The sequence below is a fragment of the Genypterus blacodes genome, unplaced genomic scaffold, assembly GCF_046128005.1.
Source record: "Genypterus blacodes isolate CSIRO-AG114 ecotype Tasmania unplaced genomic scaffold, CSIRO-AGI_Gbla_v1 ptg000053l_1, whole genome shotgun sequence".
NCBI classification, from domain to species: Eukaryota; Metazoa; Chordata; class Actinopteri; order Ophidiiformes; family Ophidiidae; genus Genypterus; species Genypterus blacodes.
In genome coordinates, this window is record NW_027466865.1 from 5,935,879 (window position 1) to 5,960,507 (window position 24,629).

Sequence of the window (24,629 nt, forward strand, 5' to 3'; positions counted from 1 at the left end):
TTGCTGTCGATATCTTTTTTTTTTTTTTTTTTTTAAACAAACACATCAGGTTTATAGCTATATTACGCTGTCATCGATCTCTTTTTTCTTTTTTGATTTAACTCCAGGGAAAATGATTCAGCCTAAACTTGTGTTCCACCAAAACATAATATTTATTGACAAATAAAAATGTATATTCAAATTGTAAGCATGCCACAGTTGCCTATGTGACTTTTGAATAAGATTTAACAATGAATAAAAAAATAAAGAAAACAGCAGGGTGTTTCATTTTTTAGTTTTTAATAAATCGCTGGAACACATCACACTGGTCATTATCCATTTTATTTGGGAAATGATTTGACCGGCCTTCATACTAACATAGTTGTGTAAACACGTGACTGTGGGACTGGAGCGCAGCCCCATTGGCTGTGAGCGGACCACGGGAGCGGGTCGCTGTCCTCAGTGCTGAAACCGCTGCTCGTCGGAAGGGCGATGAATCTAAACGGAGCGCCGGACAATAAACACAACAATGGACGATGATCTGTTCCAGCTGAGACAGCTGCCGTGAGTCACTGTTTGCCAATTTAATTGCCATTTGGTTTTATTTATTAACATCATCAACGTGACAGCCTGAGCGGCGTCGCCCTCTGACTGCCTCTTCTTTCCATTTGATTAGCTTGTTGGATTCAGAATAGGTTAAGATTCCTCCAAAGCAACACAGTTATATAATAAACATCGTATCTGTGCAGTTATACTATCTGCACTTCTGATAGGAAGATACCCAGCAGGTTGAGGCTTGACAGTGCGGTTTGTGTACCAGGTCTGATACAAGGATACTAGTTTGGTTAAGATGCACATCTTTGCTAAAATGTATGAGATGTATATTTGTATCTTGACTTGTTATTGCTGTTATCACACTGTGCCTTGTTAACATTTTCAAGGCTACAGTGTCTTAAGGAATGTGCTTATACAGTAACGTGACGGTCTGAATCAATTATTTAATTCATCATGGGATAAACATGGAATTGGTAAGAAGCAATGCTCTTGAATATCCATAGTTATATATACTGTGATGCTTTTCTCATTATGAAGCTTGAAAATGAAAATTACAGGGGCTCACAGCACAGACGTTCCAGACATCACAGTGATGTGCAACGCCAGTACTTCCCTGGTCTAAGTACAGTGATTAAGTCGTCACTCTCATGCTCACTGTGCACCTACACAGTTTTATCCCTCACAGCCTCTCAATTATCTACACATGGGAGGAGGTTACGTCCTGCCTATTCGGGGTTACTTAGCTTTTGCAGGTTTGCCAAGCTGTATAAATTGTCAGTTGGTCTGATGTGGTTTGCGAAAAGGACAAAATCACAAAAACACAGCCAGAAAAGGCTCATATCACCTAGGCAACAGAACCTGACTCAGTTTTGCCATGCATATGGAAGTATTCTGATCAAGATTATTGTGGACCTTTTAACCCTGGACCCTTATTTCTATATTACTGCCACTTATTTCTTTGTTTGTTAATGATAGTGTTGTCAGGTTTCGTCGCACAGGTGAGAGTGCACGCTCTGAGGATGAAGGCGAAAATCAAGAACAGGGTGTCAGCATCGGTGCAGAGCAGGTCGATATGGAGTCTGTGGCGCTGGCAGATGGAGCACCTGTTCCTCGGGAGTTTGCTAATCCCACTGATGGTACAGATATGGAAGAGAACATCTTCACTTTTCTTTATGAAAGCTATTAATCCACCTCCGGTCTCGTCTGTGTCGTTAATGATTTTCACATTTCTCATTCTTTCAGACACGTTCATGGTGGAAGATGCTGTGGAGGCCATTGGCTTTGGAACATTTCAATGGAAACTATCCATCCTGACTGGTCTGTCCTGGGTGAGAACATCCCTTAATTGAAAAAACATTCCAGGCAGTGTGTGTTTTGTGTGTGTGTGTGTGTGTGTGTGTGTGTGTGTGTGTGTGTTCAAGGGATGGTCATTTATTCTGTTTTTCTGCCTAATGGTGGTTTGTTCAGATGGCTGATGCTATGGAGATGATGATCCTCAGCATCTTAGCCCCACAGCTTCACTGTGAGTGGAGATTGCCGAGTCTTGAGGTGGCGATGCTCACATCGGTAATGACTCTCTAATATGACTTAAGTGCTCTCACTTGTGGTGTTACATAGTCGTCCTAATTCTTAATTGCTTTGAAATACTGGGTGCTCACAGATCAGGAACAGCCATAGACTAGAAGCATTGCGAAGATGACAGTGAAATGCAGTTTGGAAATGATATCAGACTTTCATTGCCATTGTTTTTCTTCCTTAATGCAGGCAGTGTTTATAGGAATGATGATCAGCTCCTCCCTTTGGGGAAACATATCTGACAAGTACGGCAGAAAGACAGTAAGTTCTGACCATTTAAGTCAATGTTCTTTCTCTTCTTTGTAGCATACGTATTCTGGGTTTAGAGGTGTTTTAAAATGAGCTTTGTATGTTTCAAGCACATGGCTGATTCCAGATAGAGTTTGTGAACCATCACCGATCACATGTTCTGACGTGACCTTTTTGTTAACTCTGATGTACCTGGCTGCTTATTGTGCTTTGATGGTGTGTGCTCACAGGGTTTGAAGATGAGCGTCATGTGGACTTTGTTTTATGGCCTGTTGAGTGCGTTTGCACCGGTATACAGCTGGATCCTCTTCCTCCGTGCGCTGGTGGGTTTTGGGATTGGAGGAGCCCCACAGTCGTGAGTATCTCTCCTCCTTCCTCTCTCAAAAAGCCACAACCCAATGATTTGTGTTCAGATTAACGCAGACATGTCTCTCCTTACAAGGGTGACATTGTACGCCGAATTTCTGCCTATGAAGTCCAGAGCCACGTGCATCTTGCTGATTGAAGTATGAACCAATTTCGTTCTATTACTCTTAATCAGTTTATCGCACATTTGACCACAGTGTCTCCTCTGTAATCGAAGCACAACCTCCACATTTCCTCTATGTTCACTGTGATTCAGATCTTTTGGGCCCTGGGCACTGTATTCGAGGTGCTCTTAGCAATTCTGGTGATGCCCACTCTTGGCTGGCGTTGGCTGCTCGGCCTCTCTACCATTCCTCTCTTCATCTTTGCTATCTTTTGTTTTGTAAGTATGAGGTTATCAGCAGTTCTCGGGACATCTTAGCCATAGATGAAGCCACAATTTGCTCCAAACTCACGTTTCACTCTTGTGTGTGATCAGTGGCTGCCGGAGAGCGCTCGATATGACGTGTTGACAGGGAACCAGGATAAAGCTCTGGCTACCCTGAAGCGTATCGCCACAGAGAACGGAGCGCCAATGCCTCTGGGAAAACTTGTAGCAGCCAGACAGGTACAGCCTGTAGAACGGAGAAGCTCTTTACATAATTCAAAGAGTGCATTACTGAAACTGTTTACTGTAGTATAAAGCCCTTTTATGTTGCCATTTATATATTTATTTATTTTGTACTGTTTCCTATGTTAGGAGGAACGTGGGAAGATCCAAGACTTGTTTTCATCACACTTTCGCTGTACCACAGTTCTGCTGTGGTTTATTTGGTAAATTATGTGAACTATTATTCTACCCAGTCATGCTCTCACTCATTTCCGACTAAATCTTTCATTCTTATCCACCAACACCTTATTATCCTTTTTCTGCATGTGCGTCGTCATCTGAGCTTTTGGTTACTTTTTTACTTTGGTTATCACGTTCTACAAGTACAGTAGCAGTGTTCATCTGGGGAACCAAATATCTCTGTGTCTCTCTGTCTCGTCAGGTTTGCCAATGCTTTCTCCTACTACGGCCTGGTGCTTCTCACCACCCAGCTGTTCCAAGAGGGAGGCGCATGTGAAGGTGAGTCACAGCTCCACCAACAGCAGCACGAGTCCTCTCACATCAATAGGCACAGACAAGAGAAACTGAAGAGACATTCTGTTTGGATCCGTACAAAGGTGTTTGGAGACTCATGTAGTCTTTAGAAGCTTTAATAAAACAAACGTCTCAGAGTCTGTGAAAGAGAGACTTTTTCACCTTTACGTGCAAGATTTGTTTAATTGTTTGTTGGTTACGCTGAGCTGTTCGATTGTTGTTGTGTATCTCCCTCTAGGGTCCAAAGGTAATAAAAGGGAACTTCGGTGCAGCTTGGAGTGTAAAAACCTGAACTCTGATGATTATAAGGACTTGTTGTGGACCACCTTATCTGAATTCCCAGGTAAACATGAGTCCTCTCTCTATCAGCCAATACATAGTTAATAAAACATTTTTGTATATAAGATCTTTTATCAGGACGTTTGTATGGTTTTGTTGGGGCTTGTTCTTGTGTCCTTTGTACAAATTATTATTGTATAGTCTAGTAATGGTATAATTGGATGGGATGGCCCAATCAGTTTACTAGGAGAATATGTGTCCAATATGTGTATCTGATCAGCTTCCTGCACTGTAATGAAATGCTTACACCAGTCTAATGGCGACGTTTACGTTGTGTAGGACTGCTGGTGACACTCTGGGCCATTGATCGTTTGGGAAGGAGGAAGACCATGGCATTGTGCTTCCTCATCTTCTCCCTGTGCATCATCCCACTGTATGGTTGTGTTGGGAGGTAACTTCACAGTCGCCCGTCTTTAAATTCCATCAAACTGAGTTTTTGTTCGGCATTTCTCTTATTAACGGTCCTGTTTCTGTTTTGCAGAGTGTCCATGACAGTTTTGATATTCATTGCCAGAGCTTTTATAGCAGGAGGATTCCAGGCCGCCTATGTGTATACTCCAGAGGTCAAAATGCTTTTTTAATGTGTTTTCTTTTAGCTTAGTGCTAACTGTAAATGACTATGACCAGTTCAGACCAAATCAAAAGCTGAACAAAGGATAAAGCAGTGTCGTGTGGCTCATCATCTGAAATTCTGCAGGTGTATCCAACAGCGACCAGGGCTTTAGGTTTGGGAACAAGCAGTGGAATGGCCAGAGTCGGTGCCCTCATTACACCATTTGTTGCACAGGTAACAGCCATCTACCAGCTGTTTCCTTTTTAATATTTAGAATCCAGAAAGGCTTTATAATTATTTTAAATTTGTGACTTACCTTGCAGGTCATGTTGGAGTCCTCCGTCTACTTGGCTTTCTCAGTGTACTGCTGTTGCTGCCTCTTGGCTGCCGTCGCCTCCTGCGCTCTGCCAATCGAGACGACAGGCAGGGGCCTCCAGGAATCCAGCCACCGCGAGTGGGGCCAAGAGATGATGGGTCGGGCTTCTACCCAGAGCCCAGGAGGAATCCCTCACTCAAGCTCCAGCTCCCAGGGCTGAAGACCGCGTGCGTGTGAGGAGACGACAGCAGAGACAAGGAGGAGCAGAAGAAAGCAGCAGAAAGCTCCATCAGCTGTCCTCAACCATCTCCAGTCCATTTTATGCGTCTTCAGCTTTTGGCACCACAGAGGGTTTCACAGAGCCATGCAGCATAATATTTTTTTATAACATGTCACTATGCTTATAGCCTAAAACACCACTGCTGTAATCTGTCATTTTGCTGTACTTGCACAGAATACTTGCAGTGGGTAACTGGAAAGACTGGACCGCAGCAATATCACTGTACTTGTGAAATTGTCCTGAAACTAAGTGAGCAGCCATACATCAAGAATAGAAAGGATAAAAGTATTCAGAGACACAACCTCATATAACTAATTTCCTTTCAGAGAGCCTTAAAATTGATGATCCTATTGAGCTTATGCTTGAGAGACTCATCGTTACCTAATGAGGTTACTGCTTTTACGAGCATACAGGAGATAGATGTGCAGGTAAGACGGGTCGTTATCTTGTGCACACAAATTGCCTATTAAAATGCTCTAATGACAAAAGCAGCTTTATCAGAACATTGCTGGAGTGCAGTTCCACATCACCAGATTATCAACAGACCATTAGAAGAAATAAGACCTGGAGTTACTGCATTAAGATTCACTTCCACCAAGGCACTAATTAACAATAAGTTCATTAATGATTTAAACAGTATTCAGCAGAAAAAACAAATACTGAAGTATTTTCATCACTAAAGCTGATTAAACCAATAATAAAACATTAGTAAAGTAACATGAAAAAATGAAATGACCGTGGTGATAAAGCAAACCACTTGCTGTCAAACAGACCTTGATGACATCTACACATGCATACGCAACCATTTAGCAGAATGGTTCATTCTGTCTTTTTGTAAATTATGTAACAAAACATTGTTTACTTGTTGTATTTGCTTTTATTAGGTTAAACAATTTGAAGTAGAGATTACTTTAGCTGAGTGTGACCCCACAATTAACACACTGAGCAAAGTTTGTTAATAAAACTAAATAATCAGCACAGGCCCAGCAAGCTGACTCTACCTGGCTGTGTGTGGTGTAGTGCTGTATTATGTGTCTGTGTGCACAGATTCTTGCCAATGCACTGGATGTTCAGTACAGTGCAAACGTTTTAGGCACTTGTGAAAAAAGTCTGTCAAATGCGGGTTAAAAAATAATGCTATGAAGGGTGTAGGGCCTCAACAAAATGGAGCCAGTTTGGGATTATATGCAGAGACGAAGAGAGAAAGAAGATGAGACAGAGGAACGTTTCCATAGACGTTTGGGAGAACCTACAGCTGAACTACTTGGTAGAACCGTGCCAAAATGTACCTTAGAGAATTGATGATGTTTAAAATCAATCAAATAGTGATTATTTGAATATTGATAATTGATTTAAGATGTTTCCTGTTCATTGCACTTTGTAGGAAGGTATTTGATAAATAAATACTGTTCATGGCATTATTTCTGTAAGCATCCTCAGTTTTTCTCAAGGGCCTAAAACATTTGCACAGTATTGTAAATGTGTATGATACCAAAGTAAATAATGTTTCATTGTGTTATTTGATCATTATTATTATATTGACAGCCTATATTAATCATTGCAAACTGTGACTGAACATTAAATGTGATTTTACAACAGGAGCGTCACCTTGTGGGCTACAAGATATCATACAGTGATTATGACTACAGTCACCATTGGCTACAAGGTACTAGGATTTTAAGAATAAGAGGCCATCATTAATCATCATTAATAAGCGCCAGGCACACGTTTACAAGCGAGCTCTCTGCCCTTTGCCTTTTTGTTGCATGATTGGACCACAGAGCCTTGCTGCTTCCTGGGCACAGCCTCTGTGAATGGTGAGTCCAAAACCTCCATGGCCATAGTTGTGTATCACCTGAAATTAAGTCACATATGAGTCAGTATCTCTGGAAACAACCTTCATACCTCCAATACTGATCAGCTTCCACAGTTTACCTCAATAGCAGTCGCCCCTGACTGTATGGTCTCCCTCTCCAGTCTGACCTTGTTGCGAGCAGGTCTGAGGCCGGTCCAATCCTCGACTTTCCTGGCACACTGAAGTCAAAGAAAATTGTGCAATATTTTAGAGCTGTGGAAGACATTTTTAAAAATAATATACATTTCCACTGACACACAAACTCTTTATAGTAGAGACCTTGAGACTTGGCTCGAGTTTGCAAGCAGCTTCCCAGATTTCCTTATGGTCAATGGAGTTGTTCTGCTCGCTCCAGTTTCCTACTTGGAACACCCCACCAACAGTCACAAGATGACTCCTGCACACGTGTGCGCGCGCACACACACACACACACACACACACACATACACACACACACACACACAAATACTCAAATACAGGTAAAACAACAGATTTCAGCCAGAAAGACATTGAATCAACACCATTGCACTGCAACGTTGAGAATATATGGAAAACGATCATTTAGCCAGTGGAAAAATGGATTAACGCTTCAATTACAATAAAGAATCTTAAACACACAAATGCATACATACAGAAATATAAATGTAGCAGATATAAATGTAGCAGATAAATCAAAACATATTCATTTCCACTAGTTCTGTACATGAGGATTGGCTATGTGGTACTGTAGTTCACTCTTAATTACAGCTAGATATATATAATGCAATGATATGAGCTCATCAGAGACATAGTGTCTTTGGAGTTTGCCCTATATTGACATTTGATCTACATGTTGCGATATGTTTGTATGAAATTTCATTATAATTTCAACTCTCACGTATTGATATCAGTGTTGGCCTGAGTGTATCACTTTTATATCTGGACTTTGTGTCTAGCAGTACCCTGGAATGATGTATGGTGAATTGTACAGACTACCGATGTGAGTCATAATCCAGTGCTTCAGCCATGGAGCATCCACCTGAGACACAGAGGAGTGAGGGCAGTCAGCAGCTGTTTGTATTGTGCTGTCATAATTGATCATATAAGTGACAAGCAGACATTTGGGACAGTTTGCGCTCACCTTCACAATCTGCCCCCGGCCTGGTTTGAGCTCAGGGTCCGGCTGCAGTTCTCCTGATCTCACCCCAGTGCAGTTTATGATCACATCTGCTCCAGCATCTGCCAGCTAAATATAGAGGCACACGATATGAGACAAGACATAAGCATTTATGTTACTGATAACTGTCCACTTTCCTGGTGTAAGGACTATAAAAAGTGTAGAGACTGTTAAAGCCAAACTTACCTCCATAAAGGACTTTATCTTCCTCTGGTGAAATCTCACATCCCGTTCTTGCAACCTGAAAAGAGCAAAAAGCAGATGAAAATTGTTCGATGATTTTTTAACAACATGGGAGGAAAGTCTGGGTGGGTCCAAGATTTTAGGAGATGAAAAGTTATCCACTGTTTGTCACGTATATCGATGTGTTGGGTAATTTATAGGCAGTTTGCAAACATAATTGAATTCACTCAAACTGTTGGCTGTTAACTTCTTCAGTTTAGTTGAAAATGTCCGATCTTGTCTTCCATGGAAAGGAAATTACCCACCAATCCATCAGCCAAGGTAAGTAGGTTTTTCCCTCCACCATGAGAGCCGTGTTGAACCATCCGTAACTAAAAAGTTGGAAATATTAGAACAGAAAATCCTATTAGAGTGTGACAACATCAATCATGGGGTCATAAATATGTTCAGCTATGCACAATGTTTACATTGAATAAACCTTTGAGCATGAACTGACCTGTATCCAGGGAACATTTGTAACTCTCGATCTGTGAGATGTCGGAAGCCCAGGACAATATCTTTAAAGGGGGGGTCCTGCAACCAAAGGTCACATGGAACAAATACGTTGCATTTGCTATAGAAATCTTCAGTGAAAGCGTTGGGGTTTTCAAATCACAGCAATGTGGCCTCCTTCATTCAATCCAGGGGCCCATTCAAGAGTGAACAAAGCCCTACTTTCAACTGAATACAAATGAAGCCTTCATCAAGTGCTTGTGTAGTAAACATCACAGTGGTCAGTGGTTAACTGTGAGCCAGATATCAAACTGTCAATTATCTACATCTTTTACTGCCTTGTCCTTAGTCTGCAAAAGTTCTAGCCTCATCTAGGGGTAAATATAGTTTTACCAAGAACAAAGTATTACTTACTGGTAATGGCTTAGTGGAGAGGTTGTAGCCAGACTGAAGAAATATGCCCATTTCTACAGAATCATCTGATCTGAGGAAGCTCAACAAGTAGTCAAATGTCTCCTTATTCCATTTTCTAAAGGTGAGAAAAATATAGACTTGAAACAACAGGCATTGTTTGTCAATGAAGAACAACAGGAAACCAGTCTGCACTCACGTCTCCTGGACATTGCCGTTGTCATGGATGTACGGCTGCCAGAAACCTGCAGCTCCATCACTGGTCGTCAGTGGAGTGAATTGATCCGCATACACATCAATGGTCAGTGAACGGACTTTGGTGTGGTACTGCTCATATATAGACTGAGCTGTGGACAGGCCAATGACTCCAGCTCCAATCACAGCTACTCTCATGGCTGAATACAGGAGACACAAAGACTAAAATGAAAACAGGACACACGTATCTCTGTTCTATTCTATTCTATTTTTTTCTATTGTGTTGTATATTATATACTTCTGAAATACTTTAGTTTACTAGTAATATTTACGCTGTGCTAATTAAACGTAAAGAGTTCCTGAAGTGACACTCCTGTAATCTGACAGGCCAGTCATCCTGGGTAAGGATATTATTATAAAAATATTTACCACAACTTTTAATTCTGTCAGCCAGACAGAGACTGGCAGCTCCTGGCATTGAGATCGGAGCATGTGAGAGCTGACAGCTGCCACAAACTAGAGGGATCATGACTGTACTTAGTGCACACTTATGTACTACTACTCCTACTACTACTACTACTAATAATAATAATAATAATAAAAATTATAATAATAATAAATACAAAGTGCTGACTCTGTACTACTTTCAAGAAATAAATGATGAGTACAGCCGATGATCTTTACCCATAACACTCTGAACTATTCTTGTAAGGAAGCTCTCGTGGTTCGGAAATTTAAACAGTGATCAGAGGTGTCGAGTCAGGACACGAAAGGCGAGGACATCAGATATATACTGTATATATATATATATATATATATATTTAACTGAACTAAAATGTATACACACAGATGCACAGGCACGAATACCATTTATTATTATTACAGTTACAGAACTAAAGCGTGTTAAATTGGCACTAAAGACAATCCACAACAAGGATTGCTAAACAGGCTGAGCACATGTGGCACATAAAGGGTTTAACCCTCAACATGAACTCGCAGGTAAGCTAAACTCACATTAAGCACTAACTAAATACCTGCACAGTACACAAAGTAACCTTTACTTGTGGTCATGGATACACACACACAAACACACACACATTCACCGAACAAACAACCAAAACGAGCTGCCAATGAGACGTAGCTGAGTAGCGAGAGTACTTTACTGTCCGTCCGTCTTCACTGTACTTGAGCCTTCTGCTCAACTGTTTACCGATTCAAGGTGTCAAGCAGTTTCTGGAAAAGCTCAACTGGCAATTCTTTCAATTCTGTCCATCTGTCCTGATTCCCTATGCATATAAAAACCCCGCAAAATAATTAAAGTGGGCGGTGTAATAACACGTATTCTTTAATAATACACACCTTTCGCACGGTACTGTCGCTCAAATGGACAAACTTTTAAACATTACATTTTGATTACGATTTCTCGCCCATAATGTCATTTAAATAGTTTAAAGGAGGATACCCCGTATGAGCTTAGTTGACAACAACCAGTTTGACACTGGCAGCTACGAGCATTAAAATCGGAGCTCGACGCTATGAGATCTGACAGCAGCCACAAACAAGAAGAAGCTCGCTACTGCGGGCTGACTGTTTAAGAATAATAAACACAGAGTGAATCAACAGAAAATTGTAAAGAGTCCAAACTAAGTTTAGTCTTACCTCCATCTTGCTCTACCACATGTAGACTTGAAGCCTCAGCCGACCTCTCTGCTCCTGCTATATCACATGGCCAAGGGGCGGAGATCTGAGGCTGCAGACAACATGGGGCAAAGTTGACCCCTAGAGACCGCAGCACGCACACGATTGTCTTGTCGTGATTATACATGTTTATCTCCCAATGATAAGAACTTCTCTACAGTAAAAAAAAAAAAAGTTTAATAAAGTTCAATTCCTTCACTTGGTAACCATGTGTGTGCCATACTAATAAGGGAGAGAGAGATTCCATTTAATGTACTTTCAAAATGTACCTGTACTTGGAAGTACATTTGAATAGCATTTAACCAGTTGACAGTCACTTTTATCCAAAGAGACTACATATGTGATTTGAATAGAACACAAGCAAAGATCTAGTCCAGAGAGAACAAGAGTAAGTGCCGTGAACCAAAGTTCTAGTAGAACAACAGGACATACAGGTGCCATTAGGAATGAAGGTGTTCATGGCAGACTTGGGCATTTAAGCTTTTGTAAGGGACTTTTTCTCAATATTTCTATTTGTCACAGTATTTATAACCACTTGTGTTCCTCCCTTTACGTTTATGGTATAGACTTTTTCAGGGCTGGGGAGTTGTGCCTTGATTTTCCAAGTAGTTTACAATTAAAACAATCAAGCTTTTAATTTTGTAGTCCTCTCCAGGGCTTATTTATTTTGGTTGCTCTTTGAATAATAATAATGTCATACAGTGATCGTGATTACGGTCACCACTGGATACAAGGTATTAAGATCTTTAAAGATAAGAGCTCATCATAAATAGGCGTCAGGCACAAGTTTACAAGCGAGCTCTCTGCCCTTTGCCTTTTTGTTGCATGATCGGACCACAGAGCCTTGCTGCTTCCTGGGCACAGCCTCTGTGAATGGTGAGTCCAAAACCTCCATGGCCATAGTTGTGTATCACCTGAAATTAAGTCACATATGAGTCAGTATCTGTGGAAACAACATTCCTACCTCCAATACTGATCAGCTTCCACAGTTTACCTCAATAGCAGTCGCCCCTGACTGTATGGTCTCCCTCTCCAGTCTGACCTTGTTGCGAGCAGGTCTAAGGCCGGTCCAGGTCTCCACTATCCTGGCATGCTGAAGTTCAAGACGATTGTAGTGGAAGACATGTTAAAAAAGTAAAATGTATTTCCACTGACAGACAAACTCTTTATAGTGCATCACCTTGAGACTTGGCTCGAGCTTGCAAGCACATTCCCAGATTTGCTTTTGGTCAATGGAGTTGCTCTGCTCGCTCCAGTTTCCTACTTGATACACCCCACCAACAGTCACAAGACGACTCCTGCACACACACACACACACACACACACACACACACACACACACACACACACACAGAGACACACACAAAGATAAAACAATAGGTAAAACAATAATGTTTCTCAACTCCATTGCAACATTGTCATTGAGCAAATATGAAAAACGGTAATTAAGCATGTGGCAGCATATAGGATTAGTGCTGCAATAGAATCTTAAACAAAGAAATGCATATATACAGATAGAGCAGATAAATCCAAACATACTCATTTCGACTGGCTCTGTACATGAGGATTGGCTATGTGGTCCTGTAGTTGGGTCCACTCTTTATTAATTAATGCAATTGATATGAGTTTATCAGAGACAAAGTGTCATTGGAGTTTGCACTATATTGACATTTGATCCTTACTTCAGGGATATGACCCAAAATTGTGTCTTTAAGTTGTGATGATGTTTATTTATGTTTGTATGGTATTTCATTATCATTTCAATTCTCATTTTATCACTCACACATTGCTATCAGTGTTGGCCTGAGCGTAACACTTGGCCTAAATGTTTATATCTGGACTTTGTCTCTAGCAGTACCCTGGAATTATGTATGCTGATGAGTGCAATCCTCCGCTGTTGGAAACAATCCAGTGCTTCAGCCATGGAGCATCCACCTGAGACACAGAGGAGTGAGGGCAGTCAGCAGCGGTTTGTATTGCGTCATAATTGATCATATAAGTGACAAGCAGACATTTCAGCCAGTTTGCGCTCACCCTCACTATCTGCCCCCGGCCTGGTTTCAGCTCAGGGTCTGGCTGCAGTTCTCCTGATCTCACCCCAGTGCAGTTTATTATGACATCTGCTCCAGCACCTAGCTAAATATGAGATAAGAGAGGAGGAATTAACATTAGATTACATTTTAGAACGGTCAATTTTCCTGGTGTTTAGACTATTAAGCACGGAGAGACTGTAAAGGCCAATCTTACCTCCTTAAAGGACTTTATCTTCTTCTGGTGAAAGCTCACACCCCGTTCTTTCAACCTGAAAAGAACAAAAGGCAGATGTAGAGTGTTCAATAAAAATAAAAGAGGAGAGAGTATAATCTGGGTCACCAGCTAAGAAATAATTTGTTGAGCAAGTCTGGGTGGGACCAACATTTCAGGAGATAAGATGAAAGTTATCCAGTGTTGTCACGTATGTCGATGTATTGGGTAATTTATAGGCTGTTTGCAAACATAAATTACTTCACTTAAACTGTTGGCTGTTTAAATGCCCGATCTTGTCTTCCATGGAAAGTAAATTACCCACCAATCCATCAGCCAAGGTAAGTAGGTTTTTCCCTCCACCATGAGAGCCGTGTTGAACCATCCATAACTAAAAAGTTGGAAATATTAGAACAGAAATCCTTTGTGACTACATCAATCATGGGGTCATAAATATTTTCAGCTATGCACAATGTTTAGATTTAATAAACCTTGGAGCAAGAACTGACCTGTATCCAGGGAACATTTGTAACTCTCGATCTGTGAGATGTCGGAAGGCCAGGACAATATCTTTATAGGGGGGGTCCTGCAACCAAAACACATGTCTCACGGGCTCTAAGGTCACATGGGTCTTTTCAGAAACAAATACTTTTTCAAATCACAGCAGTGGGACCTCCGTCATTATTTTCATTCATTCAAGAATGAACAAAGCCCTACTTTCAACTGAATACAAATGAACCCCATCACGTGCTTGTGTAGTAAACATCACTATAGTGGCAATCGAACAACAAAAAAAAGGCCACTTGAGGGAATTTGAAGGCATTTCCAACGCGTCATGATGCAAGAATGAGGTACGCCATTTGATATGCGTTTGACATTATAATTGGATTTAGATTGAAGAAAGCTTTACCCAAAAACACCGGGTGCACTGAATATAAGATCGAGCTCGTAATGTAAAACAAACAACAGGACCAAGCCAAGACCACATCTGTGTGGCTTCCCAGTTCCCAATACCCCCGTCACCGTTCACCTGTGATTCTCCCTTGTAGACTACGTGAATAATTACCTCCTGTGCCCTCAGGTGCGGAAGTGGAGCAGCAACAACAATAATACTTACACAGCTTACCGCACGCACAAATCACATAGCACACATCAAATTGGCTACAACAATCACAGTGGTCAGTGGTGAGCCAGATATCAAACTGTCATGTTATTGCAGAGTTGCTTTGTCCTTAGTCTGCAAAAGTTCTAGCCTTATCTGAGGATATGTATAGTTTTTCCAAGAACAAAGTACTACTCACTGGTAATGGCTTAGTGAAGAGGTTGTAGCCAGACTGAAGAAATATGCCCATTTTTACAGACTCTTCTGAACTGAGGAGGCTCAACAAGTAGTCAAATGTCTCCTTATTCCATTTTCTAAAGGTGAGAAAAATACAGATTTGAAACAACAGGCATTGTTTGTCAATAGAAAGCAGCAGGAAACCAGTCTGCACTTACGTCTCCTGGACATTGCCTTTGTCATGGTCGTACGGCTGCCAGAGACCTGCAGCTCCATCACCGGTTGTCAGTGGAGTGAATCGATCGGCATACACATCAATGGTCAGTGAACGGACTTTGGTGTGGTACTGCTCATATATAGACTGAGCTGTGGACAGGCCAATGACTCCAGCTCCAATCACAGCTACTCTCATGCCTGAATACAGGAGACACACAGACTAAAATGAAAACAGGACACATGTTACTCCCTGAAGAAGGGAGATATAAATAAAAACCATCTGACATGGATGCTCTCTTTCTGATAGCTTAATTGAAAATCTCCTCATTTCAAAAACATTCACATTCTTAAGTACTTCAGAGTTCAAACAAAACACGTTTCCATTTCACCACAAAATGAACATCCACAGGCAAGCAAATGGTTAATACAAAATGGTATATGCAATTTCCCACGTTTCAAACTCAAATCAAACGTTTCAGGTAAGTACAAATGAAAATGAGGTAGATTAATAAATGAAGAAAACAACACAAAACAAGGTTGGCGTTAAACGAGTGCAATACCAGTTACACAATATATTATATATCTATCTATAAATATTAATGAATTTTCTCTTTTGAATACCTCTGACCATTTTATTGCCCATTAAATAGCGTCTTATACAAAAAATAAATCACACACACGTATCTCTATTCTATTCCAGTTAGGTTGTTCACTATATACTTACAACATATCCTAGTTGTATTATATATGCTGTGCTAATTACATTTAATTTTTAGGAAATAAGCAAACGTATATGCAATGTAGATCTCCCAATCGTGGCGGTGGGAATTACGTCACCAGTGTTTAGATGGACGTTTCACTATCCTACCAAGGAAGATTGAGTGTGTCATTTCACCCAATGCGGTTTGCCTCAGGACTTTGATTGACAAGGGTTAGGGTTTATCATTGTCTGAACGCACATAGTTACCTATGCATAAAACAAACAAACAAAAAAGCCAAATCAGCTAAAGAAATGCACCCATAATAGAATAGAATAGAATAGAATAGAATAGCTTTCATTGTCATTGTACATGAGAATACAACGAAATGCATTTGTGCTGTGCCTGAATCTTAGAACAGTAATAAATAATCAACATAAACAACAACAAACAATAAATAAATAATAAATAACAATAAATAAACAACAGTTCCATTCATACATATAAGTAGTCCCAATGCTCATTGGTCCCAATATAGGTGTAGAGTGAAAACAGCATAAGAAACAGAAATATTAACTGTTTGTCAACTCGTGGTAAGGAAATGAAAACAGGAATATCAGGTGTCGAGTCAGGACACGGGGGGCGGAAACATCATGTGAGGGCAATAACTTAACTAAAATTTTGATATGCAGATGCACAGGCACGAATACTATTACATTTCGTGAGTGTGATTCTAAACTTTCTTCAGTACAGTACAGAACTAAAAGCGTGTTAAACTGGTTAGACTATAAGCCAAAACAAGGATATTAATCAATAAGCTACGCACATGTAATACTTCAAATAGACTCGCAGATAAATTGCTTCAAAACAGCTGGTAGATCCACGACATTAACCTGCAGTATAAATCACCTGAGGTAACTAAATATATGCGCAGGACACAAAGTTACACTTACTTGTGGTCATGGACACACACACACACACTGAAGAAACAACCAAAACCTCAGTAAGAATTACCTTCGCTTCTGTTCAAGCTAAATTTGACTGATCGCTGTTTGCCCGCATCCCAGCGCGAACTGCGTGCCAAGGCGACGTAGCTGAGTTGCGAGAGTACTTCACTGCCCATCCGTCTTCACAGTTCCAACTCTGTCCCATATGTCCTGATTCCCTATAAACCTATGCAAGTTTAGTTGTGTCTAAATAAAATACGGACAATACAGATTTTATTTTTGTAGTCCTCGCCGGGGCTTGTTTATTTGGTTGCTCTTTGTGCTCTTTGTTCCTTTTCAGGCAAGGTGAACCTCTGGTTGGCGGGGTTGCAGTAGAGACTATCAATCGCGCTTGATTGGGCAATAGTCTCCTTGTTTTATACCCAAGTGCCTTTTCTGGGCGGGTGCAGTGGTGGATAATCGCTTGGTCCTTCTTCCTTCTGAACCCGGCCGTGGAGAGCCGTGCAGAGTCACAAAACGAGCGCCCCACTTCCATCGCCGTCCGTAAAACCATCGCCACGGCAACCGAGCAACAAGACGCTGTAAGGAAGGAAGAAGCAACAGAGTGTATTGCTCATACACGTATCAGCTAAGAAAGTTTTCTAAATCTTGGCATGTACACATGAAGCATGTGTAGACGACCAGATTGATATCATTTTATTTTTTATTAAAACAAACCGCTAATCAACAATTTTCTTACTTTTGGCAGCAATTAGCGTAGAAACTTTAGCTCGCTATAATAACTCAGCAGCGCACTCGGCTGGACAGATAACTGTTGGTGCGCTCACAAGTCACAACGGCCAGTAACGTTCTAAAGCGTATTTAAGACATCATACTGACGCCATTAGCAGCGCCCTAGTATTGAAGACATCTTGACGCCATATAGGAGTCAGCCACCTCCTCAGTCTGCACGGCAACCACAGAGACACTGAGGAAGAACCAGAAAATGACTCATGCAGGAGCACATGCACTGGTAATTAAAAGACTTTACACACACATTCAATGAATTTGTGTAACCACATACTATACTGTATTTATTTTACGGAAATTATTTGATTTTATATAAACATGTAAAGTATACAAACTGAATTGCCCCAATATTATTAGTATATGAATTAAGTATCTATCTATCTATCTATCTATCTATCTATCTATCTATCTATCTATCTATCTATCTATCTATCTGTCTATCTGTCTGTCTGTCTGTCTGTCTGTCTGTCTGTCTGTCTGCCTGCCCGCCCGCCCGCCCGCCCGCCTGCCTGCCTACCTACCTATCTATCTATTTATCTCAAATGAATACAGGTGATGCTCACTTCCTCGCCAAATGTTTCAGGCTCTGAACTTATTTGTCGTTGCACCTGAGGCCTTTCAGTGGCTCATAACTGCACTGTGAATGTGTTCATCATCCAGACACTGCAATGGGCCTTTGGGGTGAATACTGCTCTCCCTGTCTTCAGTCTGCAAGACAGTGACCAGCTGGTAATCCTGTATGCTGGAGCACATGTTGGTGTGATCTACAATCACACCACAAATTCCCAAAACTTGCTTCAGGTAAAAATCACCCACAGCCTTATTGTGTATAGACTCATCGATTCAAGCATGTAATATTGAGCTCAAACACAACATCCTTCAATTACAGACGTATACATGCACAATTATGGATAAACATTCTCATGAGGACTCATTAATGGAAACTTTCTCTGCAGGGTCACAGCAACCAACTCTCCTGTTTGTGTTTGAATGAAGACAGACGTTGGCTTGCAACAGCAGATAAGGGGTTAAACAGTCTGGTGATCATATGGGACTCCTACTCCGGGTAACACTTTATATATGTATATGTGTATATTTAAATGAATATATGAATGTATTTATATATTTCTTAATACTAACGGTGTACTTGGTGAATACTCCAGTATCCCTGTTCATACACTGTTTGATTGCCACCCTGAGGGAGGGGTGATTGCCATGGCATTTTCAAAGGACACCAAACTCCTGGTTACTCTCGGGGCTGCAGAAACCCAGGTAAGTGCAGACAGATTCAATGAATTGTTTAAATGTAATGAAAAAGGAAATAAATGATTGAGAAAAATTATTGACAAAATCAGAATATAAGAGTCAAATGAAGAAGAATTAAATCTGTTGCTCATAAAGCAGTATTTCTTGTCCTGCTCCATTGTTGATGAATAGCAAACAGACTCTCTTGTAGTTCTCACTGTGGTTCGGAAGTATAGCTGTTACTTTGTTGAAAAATGACAGTCAGGAGTGCTAAAGCCAAAGTAAACATTCATTCAAAGCTTATCTTGTCTTGTTATGGATAAAGTATATCATATATATATATAAAGTGCATTTTAAAGTGATGAGAGAATTCTTCCTACAGAGAGTGTGTGTTTGGGATTGGACAGTTGAAACAGAGAAGCCTCAGTGCTTTACCATACTCAGTCCTCAATTTGGTTTTCAAGTAAGTCTGTCTTTCCCTTATATAATGTTCAGTTGTCATTGCCAGTAATACTCTGACTATCAGGAGATCAAATATTCTGATATGATATCTTCTTCAGAGTTACATCATGTTCAATCCGAATGATAGCACTCAGCTACTCAGCAGCAGCGAAAGCCAAGTGTTGATGTACAACAGGGTAAGTGCTGTTGGTGATCGTCCCTGGAATTCATCATGTAGCTGATAATCATACATGCAATGATCAGCTTTTCTATTTTCAGACAGAGGAAAGTCTGGACTGGTTTGTCGCCGAGTTTAACAAGGTAACAGTATTGTAGGAGATGTTATTGTAGATTTTTGTAGTGGAATGAGTAAGGTGAAGTTAGCCCAGTTCCACTTGCCCACTGTTTCATTGCAGTGATGCAGTCACCATTCAATTTGTTACAACATGTCCCTTTTTCTTCTAACCTTTCCCAGCCTATCGACAAGCCTGTGGGGTCATACTGCCAGTCTGTGTTTCAACAGAGGAAGCCTCAAACACTAACAGCCACTACAGCTGGCAAAATTGTGGTGTGGGATTTGATGAAAGACTCTGCTGACAGCCAAAGCCTCACTGTAACGCTCACCAATGTCATCAGCCTGCAGAAAGATCCCATCACTGTGCTTACTGTAACTGACAGGTAGTCAGAGCTGGAGTTCTTTGTAGTTGTTCCTTGTGTGTGGTTTGTATTTATCTGTGTCTAATATGCTCTTGTTTGTGTGGGTTGTTTTCACAGCTATATTGTAACCGGTGATCCCCGTGGCTATATATACTTTTATAATGACGACTTGAAAATTCTCTGCTCTTTCACTGAGTTCAACCTGGATGCTATTGCTTCCATCTCTTTCTCTAAAGAGTGTGCACCTATCGATGCAGAGGGATATCCAGAGAGCTGCACACTGGAGGCCGAACCATTCATCGTCAGGTATAAAAAATGTGATTTGTCACGTCTGCAGGTAAAATTTGCAAACTCAAAGAACATATGAAACATTAAAAACCCTTGTTTCCTTTTGCAGGGATTTTGTTGTGTCCACATTCAGTTCCACAGTAGTACATGTGAAGGCAAGGGGCAGCATCCCTCAAATTCTGTTAGATGAGCACTGTGATCCTTTGCATGCAGTGGCGTGCCATCCCACACAGCCAGCTGTGGCCGTGGGAAGCTACAGCTGCATTTTAAAAGTGTGGGATTATAACAGCAAACTAACCATCTGCAGGAGAGACTTTGACAAAGCGAAGCAGATTCAGTGTCTGGCTTTTGACCCTCAGGGTAAGCTGCCACTCATCACAAGCCTTCAACAAACCATCCAGGGATGAATTTGTGTCTGACTTTTACATTCTGCAATCTAAGAAGCACTCTTTTGTCTGTGAACAGGACTATACCTGGCTGTTGGCTTTGTGAGTGGAGCTATTCACATTCTGAATCCAGATACTTTACAGAGTAATCCAGATGAGTGCTTCCATGTCACAGAAGACAGCATCCATCACATCACTTTCTCTGCAGACTCAAAGTATCTTGCCACTGCGGTGAGACAATCCTTTTTAGCTGATGTTGATCAGCCTTTAGCTGCCTGTTGTTGTCACTTACATACAGCAGGCGTTCTGGACTGAAATTTTAGCTCTTTATAATATCTTGATTTGCTTTACTAATTTGTGTGAATGCATTGGTTTTAGGAGACAAAAGTTTCTTAACCTTAAATATGAAGCATTTTATTTTCCTTCCACTTTTAGGATGCTGGAAAAGCAGTGACAGTGTTCCGCCTGCAGGTTGATGATATACTGACCCGCTGGAAGTATCTTGGGCGACATTACTCACACTACAAGCCCATTAAAGATCTTCTTTTTGGGGTGCAGCTCGACAGCAACCACCCCAGATTGCTCTCTCTGGGCATGGACCGCAGACTGGTGAGTCCCATTTGATAAAAGTAGCAGGTCACCATGGATTCTCTTTGCTGACTTATCGTGTTTTTATGCCAAATGATAACACACACCTCTCTGTATGTGCGGGGCTGAATCATAGGTGGAGTACGATCTGGAAAACAGTGAAGAACACAAGCTCCTCATCTTATGTTCAGAGCGAATCGAACAAAGCGCTGTGCCACTGTGCATGATTTGGTATCCGCCTCTCACCACTGAGCAATTTCTGCTCGTTGCCTCAGACCGATACAAGATGAAGCTTTTGAACAGCACTACTAAGATGTGCAGGTCTGTAGAATATAAGATCTTCTTTTTATCATGGCCAATACAGGAAACACTAACTCATGTGTGTTTCAAACACAGAAAGACTATCCTTGGACCAACATATGGCTCTCCTGTTGAGAAATTAGTAGTTCTTCCCACGTCTACACAACGTGATACTGACTCACATTACCTAGCCTACATCACAAAGGACAAGGTCGGTGCTTTGAACTTTTAAGTTATTATGTGATTGTTTTTAGTCTAAAGTGCTAAAACAGATTATTGTGGTCATTTCAGTGCATACTAACACTGAATCTGAGGAAAGATGAATTTCACAGAATTTCACAGAAAATCTGAAGTTCTGATTTATGGGCTTTTCGACCATCCTGGTTTAAGCCTAATGGTGTTTTGGTAACAAGGCTCAGTGATTCACATTATTGATTTTACCTCAAGGTGTCTTGTACTTCCACCAGGTGGGTCTCCAGATTCTGCCCGTTGATGGAAACCCCTACAAATCCAATGCTCTAATCAGCCATCCTGTAGGGGCATCTGCCCTGAGCTGCTCCTACGATGGACGATTTGTGTTTACTGCAGGTGGATCAGACTGCATGCTCCTTACATGGGAGATTTGCTTAAAGTGAGCTTTTATAGTAGCACCAGTAGGAACAAAGAACATTTATGAGCAACTTGGTGGGGTTTTCTGCAGTTCATCATCTTGTTTCTTGTTGTAACACAGTGCTTTGGAGGGGGCAGCTGCCTTGGGAGGAAAGGACATGACACCTTTTTACTCTCTTTTAGAGGGAGGGAGACACGGCTACTTCTACAGAGTGAGTATAATGTATTTTTCCTGCACATGTCTAATTATTCCAATAATTTCTTATGTGAGGTATTTCATATACGCCGTATGTGGTCTTAAGGTCTCATTTATATAACAGGGACAGTGCACAAAAGATGATTCCACCAGAGACAGCTATTCAATCTCTAGTCCCTGGGTAGAGGCGAGGATCTTGTGTAAAACCACTATACTCTTAGTCATAGTCTAGATAATTAAACTAGATGACAGTTGGGGCAGAATTTTGCATTTGAATTAGTCATAAATAGTTTGAGAGGTGGCAGAGCTAAGCCAGGCAGAAACACAGTGAGTAGTCATTGGTCATAAACAAGCGAATGAGCCGAGAAATTTTACTTTTGTCATGACACTACAGGAATGGTCTGACTGTGCCACTGCAAAGTAAAATCTATGCATACATGTCTGACTGTTGCTTTTGTGTGTGTGTTTTTACAATATTTTTTCTTGATTTGAGTTTGTGTATGTATTATTATTGACATTGCCTCTGATTCTTGGCTGTGCTGCCCTCAGGAGATGGAGGAATTGTTCGTTTTCTGCCAAATCCGTTATCAAGGCATTGATTACATAAAGAAAAGACAACTGTCAAACAAAATTCCTTTGACAGAGGTGCCATTTCTGATGAGGGCTCTGGGCTTGTTCCCAACTGAACAAGAGGTACAAACTGAGTCATGAAGTCATGTATTCGTTCTGTGTATTCGTTCAATCTATTTATGCAAATTTTGACTATAAAAACAGCTATGGCTCTTTTATTTTTATTAGATAGAAGACATGGAAAATGAGGTCAAGTTCAGCAAATATGCTGATACAGGAAAATATGTGACTGACATCGACCTAGAGGAATTTATCAAGCTCTACATCAACCACCGACCAGCCTTCAACATCTTCACTGATGATCTCCTTCAAACTTTCCATACCCTTGGCGTTGATGACGGTTCAGGGCACACTGTGCTACAGAGAGACGAAATGCTGGAACAACTTCAGGCTAAAGGTACAGCCTACTGAAGGCCAGAAGAAGAGTCATTCATTAGTTTGTCTGTTTCCTGGTGGAAGAATTTCATTGTCAAAAGTTGAGCATGTGCATCATTTGGATATCATCGTTTCACAGGAGAACACATGACAGAAGATGAGGTGGTCGAGTGTTTCAGCACGCTTTCAGGCCTCAGTGAGCAGGATCTTGACAAAACAGACAGTATGTAAAAAAGAAAGAATAAACAATGTGCGCCTACATTATAAGCTTTATTATTAATATTGCTGGTTAATACATTGTAACACTGATGTGTGTGTGTGTGTGTTTGTGTGTGTGTGTTTGTGTAGTTGCAGAATCAGAATATTCACTTGAGTGTGTAATCCCACAAGAGATCACCATGGAGACATTTACAGGTCAGATCCTGGGCTTCCCATCGTGTGCAGTGCAGAGTGACGAGAGGTCTCCCCCCGCAGAGTGAGGAAACTATCAGCCCTCTGCCCAGATCGGCGGTGCAGATGAAGAGTTTCTCACTGTGGCTCTGTTTAATGTCTAAATTTCATGTATGAGAAAAAATATTAATAAATGGGTTTGATTCAGTTGCCGTATGGTGGCTTTATTGATTTTTGTGTTATGACCAAACAAATTAGATTTCTTGTTTTGTGGCATTGCCTACTCACTAATATGAAAGGTTACAATGTTTTCTTCTTAAGGTTCTCAGACACAGCTTAGAAAATGACTTTTAAGTTTAGTAAACCTCCTAAGAACAAAGACAAAATGCAGCTCTTATACAGAGTGTGGCAGTGTTTGCCTGCACAATTTTGTCACTTTAACAGTCACAGTGTAATTTGTAATTTGACCTCATAATCGAACGATCTCATCATAAATAGAAACTGTGCTCAATTTGAGAAACATCCTGCCCCAGTGGAGCTGATGTTCTTTTCCCTGTGAGAGGTCATTTATCAGGTCCGCAGAGCCGCAGACAGAGATGGAGGCTCTACAGAAGAAGGCTTCACGGAGAGAAGAGGCCACCTTAGCTCCCACAAGCCCAGAGAGAGTTCTCCAGGATGAGATAGAGCAACATGATGTTATCCTTATTAAGAACAATATCAAATGTTTGCTGAGAGAGGAGGCCATAGAGAAGAAACAGAAGTCATGGATGAAGACGATCCTCAGTTTCTTGACCCTGATATGTCTCAAGATGAAAAAGGAGGAGAAACAGCCTGTGGTGAAAGAGTTTAAAATGGCAGAGAGGATTCAGAAGGAATCAAAGGAGGAGGAGGAGGAGGAGATGACAGAGCACATTAAAGAGGAGACTACCGAGAAGCCACAAGAGGAGGAGCAGCTGCCACTTAAGGACAAGGAGGAGCAGCAGGAGGTGGAGGATATCAACAAGGAGACTAAGGAGGTATCGGAGC

At 41.1% G+C, this 24,629-nt stretch overlaps 4 protein-coding genes across 5 annotated transcripts; 2 read left to right on the forward strand and 2 right to left on the reverse strand.

Moving 5' to 3' along the window:
- The first annotated feature begins 508 nt into the window (after window positions 1–508).
- On the forward strand, window positions 509–5,275 carry svopa (SV2 related protein a). The gene is made up of 16 exons (XM_076150843.1): window positions 509–543; window positions 1,510–1,670; window positions 1,777–1,862; window positions 2,002–2,100; window positions 2,299–2,370; window positions 2,589–2,713; window positions 2,801–2,864; window positions 2,981–3,106; window positions 3,203–3,331; window positions 3,464–3,537; window positions 3,756–3,832; window positions 4,086–4,190; window positions 4,466–4,577; window positions 4,668–4,749; window positions 4,884–4,973; window positions 5,063–5,275. Exons 1-16 carry the CDS (start codon window positions 509–511, stop codon window positions 5,273–5,275), a joined length of 1,650 nt encoding a protein of 549 aa, XP_076006958.1.
- Window positions 5,276–6,191: 916 nt separating this feature from the next.
- On the reverse strand, window positions 6,192–11,429 carry LOC143001313 (D-amino-acid oxidase-like). The gene is made up of 11 exons (XM_076150844.1): window positions 11,287–11,429; window positions 9,632–9,827; window positions 9,436–9,550; window positions 9,026–9,102; window positions 8,835–8,900; window positions 8,533–8,587; window positions 8,311–8,415; window positions 8,132–8,208; window positions 7,470–7,587; window positions 7,271–7,369; window positions 6,192–7,190 (listed from the first exon to the last, which is right to left on the reverse strand). Exons 2-11 carry the CDS (start codon window positions 9,823–9,825, stop codon window positions 7,065–7,067), a joined length of 1,032 nt encoding a protein of 343 aa, XP_076006959.1. The 5' UTR covers window positions 9,826–9,827; window positions 11,287–11,429; the 3' UTR covers window positions 6,192–7,064.
- Window positions 11,430–11,517: 88 nt separating this feature from the next.
- LOC143001314 (D-amino-acid oxidase-like) lies at window positions 11,518–17,066 on the reverse strand. 2 transcript variants are annotated; one of them, XM_076150845.1, is made up of 11 exons: window positions 16,777–17,066; window positions 15,067–15,262; window positions 14,871–14,985; window positions 14,079–14,155; window positions 13,895–13,960; window positions 13,573–13,627; window positions 13,360–13,461; window positions 13,184–13,260; window positions 12,506–12,623; window positions 12,320–12,418; window positions 11,518–12,239 (listed from the first exon to the last, which is right to left on the reverse strand). In XM_076150845.1, exons 1-11 carry the CDS (start codon window positions 16,883–16,885, stop codon window positions 12,114–12,116), a joined length of 1,140 nt encoding a protein of 379 aa, XP_076006960.1. In that variant the 5' UTR covers window positions 16,886–17,066; the 3' UTR covers window positions 11,518–12,113. The 2 variants fall into 2 exon arrangements, with proteins under 2 accessions (XP_076006960.1, XP_076006961.1); XM_076150846.1 differs by having other exon boundaries at window positions 11,524–12,239; window positions 16,716–16,819.
- cfap251 (cilia and flagella associated protein 251) lies at window positions 16,938–23,756 on the forward strand. Its single transcript, XM_076151132.1, has 23 exons — window positions 16,938–16,943; window positions 17,050–17,054; window positions 17,137–17,290; window positions 17,635–17,721; window positions 18,159–18,299; window positions 18,455–18,564; window positions 18,662–18,770; window positions 19,126–19,206; window positions 19,304–19,381; window positions 19,464–19,505; window positions 19,660–19,862; window positions 19,959–20,147; window positions 20,239–20,489; window positions 20,595–20,746; window positions 20,951–21,124; window positions 21,240–21,424; window positions 21,500–21,614; window positions 21,871–22,034; window positions 22,134–22,224; window positions 22,758–22,901; window positions 23,007–23,235; window positions 23,353–23,436; window positions 23,562–23,756. Exons 1-23 carry the CDS (start codon window positions 16,938–16,940, stop codon window positions 23,690–23,692), a joined length of 2,925 nt encoding a protein of 974 aa, XP_076007247.1. The 3' UTR covers window positions 23,693–23,756.
- The last annotated feature ends 873 nt before the right edge of the window (window positions 23,757–24,629 follow it).

Excerpts from the sequence above, each read along its gene's own strand:
- svopa (XM_076150843.1), top strand. The coding sequence starts at position 509 with ATGGACGATGATCTGTTCCAGCTGAGACAGCTGCC. Across the intron at positions 1,671-1,776 it reads GTTTGCTAATCCCACTGATG|ACACGTTCATGGTGGAAGAT; the intron begins GTACAGATATGG and ends TCATTCTTTCAG. Across the intron at positions 2,101-2,298 it reads AGGTGGCGATGCTCACATCG|GCAGTGTTTATAGGAATGAT; the intron begins GTAATGACTCTC and ends TCCTTAATGCAG.
- LOC143001313 (XM_076150844.1), bottom strand. The coding sequence starts at position 9,825 with ATGAGAGTAGCTGTGATTGGAGCTGGAGTCATTGGCCTGTCCACAGCT. Across the intron at positions 9,551-9,631 it reads AACGGCAATGTCCAGGAGAC|AAAATGGAATAAGGAGACAT; the intron begins GTGAGTGCAGAC and ends TCTCACCTTTAG. Across the intron at positions 9,103-9,435 it reads TCTCCACTAAGCCATTACCA|GACCCCCCCTTTAAAGATAT; the intron begins GTAAGTAATACT and ends CTTTGGTTGCAG.
- LOC143001314 (XM_076150845.1), bottom strand. The coding sequence starts at position 16,885 with ATGGGCAGTGAAGTACTCTCGCAACTCAGCTACGTCGCCTTGGCACGC. Across the intron at positions 14,986-15,066 it reads AAAGGCAATGTCCAGGAGAC|AAAATGGAATAAGGAGACAT; the intron begins GTAAGTGCAGAC and ends TCTCACCTTTAG. Across the intron at positions 12,419-12,505 it reads AGCTCGAGCCAAGTCTCAAG|CATGCCAGGATAGTGGAGAC; the intron begins GTGATGCACTAT and ends CTTGAACTTCAG.
- cfap251 (XM_076151132.1), top strand. Across the intron at positions 18,771-19,125 it reads TCGGGGCTGCAGAAACCCAG|AGAGTGTGTGTTTGGGATTG; the intron begins GTAAGTGCAGAC and ends TTCTTCCTACAG. Across the intron at positions 19,863-19,958 it reads GTGCTTACTGTAACTGACAG|CTATATTGTAACCGGTGATC; the intron begins GTAGTCAGAGCT and ends TTGTTTTCACAG.